At 45.6% G+C, this 4,864-nt stretch overlaps 1 protein-coding gene across 1 annotated transcript; it reads right to left on the reverse strand.

The window, feature by feature from the left end:
- Positions 1–586: 586 nt before the first annotated feature.
- On the reverse strand, positions 587–2,933 carry SARC_02637 (hypothetical protein). The gene has a single exon (XM_014303607.1). It carries the CDS (start codon positions 2,856–2,858, stop codon positions 669–671), a length of 2,190 nt encoding a protein of 729 aa, XP_014159082.1. The 5' UTR covers positions 2,859–2,933; the 3' UTR covers positions 587–668.
- Positions 2,934–4,864: the final 1,931 nt, after the last annotated feature.

A 4,864-nucleotide genomic window follows, 5' to 3' on the forward strand; every position in this document is an offset into this window, starting at 1 on the left:
TATATATGTGTATGTGGATAAAAACTTCAAGTCAGAGCACATACCAGGAAATCTTGTATGGTTCTATTGCCGCTAGCCACGCTGGTGCCGAAACTTCAAAGTTGACTTCAAGGGGCAATGCGATAGAGCTAAGATGCATACAGGACTGCAACAGCGTCTTGAGTTCGGTAGCTATGGATTGCCCACATGCAGCCAAAAGCAGTGATTTTATCCCGAGTTAGAATTAGCGTAGTCGATCAGCTCAGTAGCGGCTATTGAATATACAAATACTTCATTCTCAGGTACGCTGGAAGGCCAGAGCTTTGAAAACCGTATCCTGATGCCAAGCGATACAAGCACACAATCTGATGCGACAGTTTACAAACCAATCTCAAATCCGAACTGTAAAGTCAATATGCGCGAATCTTCGTCGCAGTGAATTTAAATTGTGAGGTCAGTACGCGAGTCATACTAGTGATGCTAAACAATGTACAATAGTCTCTCCCGAATAAAGTGTGAAATGGTTCGGACAAGAATTTACAGCCACGCCCTAAATTGACATAAAATACCACTAGCAGGTCGTCCATGAATCAATCCAACCCCGGAAGGTGTAGTCCTATTTGCGTTACCCCCCTGCACTTGCCAAAACATATCTCATTCACTGTACTATTCTAATATCCCAACATGGCCTACTTCTTTCGGCGTTTCTTGTGCTTGCTCCTACCTTTCCCCGTTGGGCCATTGCCGGTCACGCTGCTACCGGGGTATACTTTTGGCCACTCGAGAAGGCTTCGGAATTCCTTATCCGACATGATGTCTATACTGGAGCCGGGTGATTTTTGATGTCGCAAGACTAGTGCAGCCTCATGGCTACCGTCTAATATAGCGTGTTCATAGCATTGTATGCTGCAATAACATCTCTCGCGAGTCAATCTGCACTGACGCACTGCGCTCTTCCTGCAGCCTTCCGTAGAGCATTTGAGTAAAGCATTTGGAAGGCTACTCATATCAGCTTGATCATGTCGCCTAACAAAAACTCTCAGACTGAAGGCAGTGTTGCTGAAACAGGGTAGAGCAACAGTCTGTGAAAGCGTCCAGCTTTTAGCTAACGTTTGCTGAAATTGTAGAGTACCTGTATCTCCATTGATTTCGCCCACATATACAAATGATGCACCTAGTTTATCGGCTAGTTTAAGACAGTTCAGTGCAAGATTTCCATACGGTGGTGGATAGCAAGACAAAACAGCGATATTCTTACTTTGCGCACCTGTGTCCACTGCCTTTGTTTGAGATGACAGGGAGATACTTTCCGGGCCACCAACTTGAACCGTTGCCCATGCACCACTGTGCCCATGGTATTCATTCATTGTGGACTTAGCTGCAGCCGGAACTTTTGATCTCGTTTGGCTATCTACCGCAGATGACGGTGGATCTTTGTCAAATGCCAGATATTCCGTCCGTGTACCATCGTTCTGAGTACTAGCCATGCTCGTGTCAAAGTAATGCTTCCAGTAACCCACGCCAGCTCCCACCTCAACGATGGTGCCAAATTTGGATAGGACATCATATGCGCGTGTGTTTGGTACTGCGAAGGCCATCAACCTTGCGCTCCAGTCTCGCACAGAATCACAGCGCAGAGATATAGGCTGAGGCAACAAAGGATCAGGACCTCTCATTGTTTTCTCGGCATTTGGACTGTCTTGTAAAGGAAAATTGCCAACCCAGGACCTCGACTGCGCACAGATTTCCATCTCTATCCACGTTCCCTGCAGTGCCGCCAACAGAGGATTACTCGTGTTGCAATACGCTGGTTCTCCAGTTACGGCATCAAACTTCATATCCATTGTGTCAAACAGAGTTTTTCTGATAGAGGGAGTGATAGATATAGTTTCCATCATCTCCTTCGTCGGCGGAGTGTGTGTCAAACATGTGAAATATACTTCAGGTGGGGGAATTACAGCTGGAAGCCTAGAGCGCCCTTGGAGAAGATGAAAATTAGTTTGTGCTGAGTATAAGATATGCCAATAAACATTGTCTAGTTCAGCAGCTACGTAGACTCCCCGTGCTTGTGCTGTAAAGTCGACACTTCCAAACCCTCCTTTCACCTTTGATGGTAGAGGCACGGCTTGATCAGGGTTTTGTACTATGTTCTTCGCGCGCTGCAGATGGCGTATAACGGTTTGCGCAGAATGCAAATCCTTTTCATTTTGTAATAAACGACACAGCTCCAATGCCCGGGACAAGCACTTCTTCGTAGTCGTATGCGCCGATGCTGACCTTCTCAGGACCCAACCGGATCCCCACCCGAAACCCTTGACATCAGCTCCAACATTCCCGAATGACCTTGCATTGCGAACCACCACAAACAGCTCGCACAGTAGTCGAAACTGTCGAGTACGCGATCCCGATGACGTGCTTGTTTTCCCAGAGTGGGCAGCATCGGCTATCATATATTTTAGAGTATGAGATGCCGGTCCATGTGCACATCTTCTGCAAGCTGAACTACTCACCGGATGATCTGGAACTTTGACAGCGACTCCGCTCTGTTGATTCGCGGGTTGGGCACTATATACACTAGAGTACTGACTGCACCCGCAGTCTGATTCGACGCATTCTAATAAGCTCCAATATCGTGCATATTTCTTGACTCCTCCCAATGTCGATTCTAAACCTAGAAACCCAAATAAGATTTTCGCCCCCGAACTCGAACTCCTAAGCTCACTTTTTTTCACTACCGCACCCGGTGTCGGTGCGAGTAGGGCTTCGACTTTGGTATTGCTATCTCCGTCATCATTAAATTCATACCCACCTAATCGAGCACGTTTGTTCTTGTTCATTTCTCGCTTCCCATTGCAGGATTTTCTCTTAACAGCCTCCATATCCGTCGTTTGTATAAAGTACAGCGGAAGAGTCTCTCTAGCTAGTAGAGGCAGTTGTCGAAATCGGAGTGTACGATATGGATCAACAACAAAAAAATTGGATGGATTTTCACACATGCGCAGACCATATAATCTGTATGAGTATAAATAGTATAATATACCGGCCGAACCTATTATTATTTATTTACGCGTCCACCCGTAGTCCCATCATGACTCATGAGTCCCAATTCCCATGGCCATCTCCGTTCTCGTCATCCTCTCATGTTTTTTGTTTTTTTGAAAAATACTTTTTATCTCGTGATGAGTGAGTCATGGCGTTTTTATCCAGAGAGACTCCTAAATATTAGGAGAAGGCCACCAGTCGGCCTGCGGCCACCCGTGACTCGTGAGTCCGTGACTGTGTCACACTGTCACTGTGAGATTGTGAGACTGAATATCCGTGAGTCCGTGACTCCTCCAGCTCCTGACATGACGGCATGTAAATACCATAGTATTTACATAAATATGTATACATACATACGTAAATACAGGATGTATTTATTTGGTTTTGTTTTGTTTTTTCTACTCTCTCTCTATAGAGAGAGAGAGATGGGGGGGGGGGCCCAGAGTCCAAAACAGAGTCCCAGGCCCAAAAATGTACCGAACTTCTAGGAGTACCTAACTGCTCAGTAGCAGGCGCACGAACAGAACAGATGTGAGAGAGATAACGCATGTGATATTAATGCGCAATAGGGGTAATATTATTTATTCAAAAGAGATAAGTTACAATGTATGTACATATGGTATGGCTCTCATAGCCGTTGTAGTGGTTCGGGAAAGATCGATGTGTAGAAGTGGTCAGTAAATTCCCATTTGAAGTTAGGGCCAAGTGAATCGACGATAAAGGATATGCACTGGGTCAATTCAGGCCGGTGCTGACAAAGAACTGACACCATCGAGTGTGCCATGTATTCGCTTGCTGACCTACTAAGTAGCGTACCCCCCCTCTGTGGTACGGATCGGGTCTGCACCGTGTAGTGCCGTGGAATGGGTTAGTGCAGAGTACGAAATACAGAGTGGGACCAGGTTATCCGTCATAATTCGGTCGAGGAGCGAGATTGGGGGTGAGCCAATGGCGCACCAGACCACATATGCACTCGGTATGTGCTGGCTTGCCTGGATTAGATGTATCATAGGCGGAACCAACAAGCGAGATGACTTGTTTTGGACCAAAATTTGGAAGTAGTACTTCAACCGTGTGTGACTAGTCGGGGTATGGGGAACATCTGTTGATGTGTCAGAGACATGGTTGTTCTATATGCTGGAGAAATAATCCAAGATGTTCATGGAGGGTTCAGATACCGAGGAAGTTGTGACCTCCCGTAATTGCTAGAGGAGGTTAGGGCCTATGGGCGGTAGTTAAGGCCTACTAGGATGCGTCGGATCAATTGTTGGATGAAGGTAAAGTGGCTGGTGGTGATTTTTTGGCCACCGGGGCAGACAGGGTAAAGACAGCGGTCGGTGCGGCAGTTGAGCATTGTTAACATGTACGTATTCATTACAAACATAGCACAGTGCCGGGTTGGTATAGGCTCAAAGCAGCGGTTGAAGCTGTCGTGTCTAGCTTTGTCCCACTTTGAGGTTGGCGGTTTACCCATGACCAGTTAGTGTAAGATTCGGTCTATTAGAGGGATTGTAACGCCTTAGAGTAAATAAACGCGTAGGTAAATTCTAAGTATCGTGAAAATATCAAAGTAAATAACCGAAATGAAACTTTTAATAAAGTTAGGTTTGCCTCGTGAAAACGGCAATACTTTGAGGGATTGTGAGGCTGAGACATTACATATATATAATCCTCTCAGTACTGTTTCCGCCGATGGGATTTTATTTAGTGTTTCGTTGTCGCTCTGTTAGAAACTATGGTATGTTTCATTGGGGCGAATCTGATAGACTCATAAAATCCTATCTCTAGAAGAAGAAGAAAAATACTCTTGATGTCCTTAGTTATTGTTTTAACCAATAACATG

Source organism: Sphaeroforma arctica (genome assembly GCF_001186125.1).
Source record: "Sphaeroforma arctica JP610 unplaced genomic scaffold supercont1.120, whole genome shotgun sequence".
NCBI classification, from domain to species: Eukaryota; class Ichthyosporea; order Ichthyophonida; genus Sphaeroforma; species Sphaeroforma arctica.

What these genes read in the sequence shown, in the direction of transcription:
- SARC_02637 (XM_014303607.1), bottom strand. Translation starts at nt 2,858, where the DNA reads ATGGAGGCTGTTAAGAGAAAATCCTGCAATGGGAAGCGAGAAATGAAC.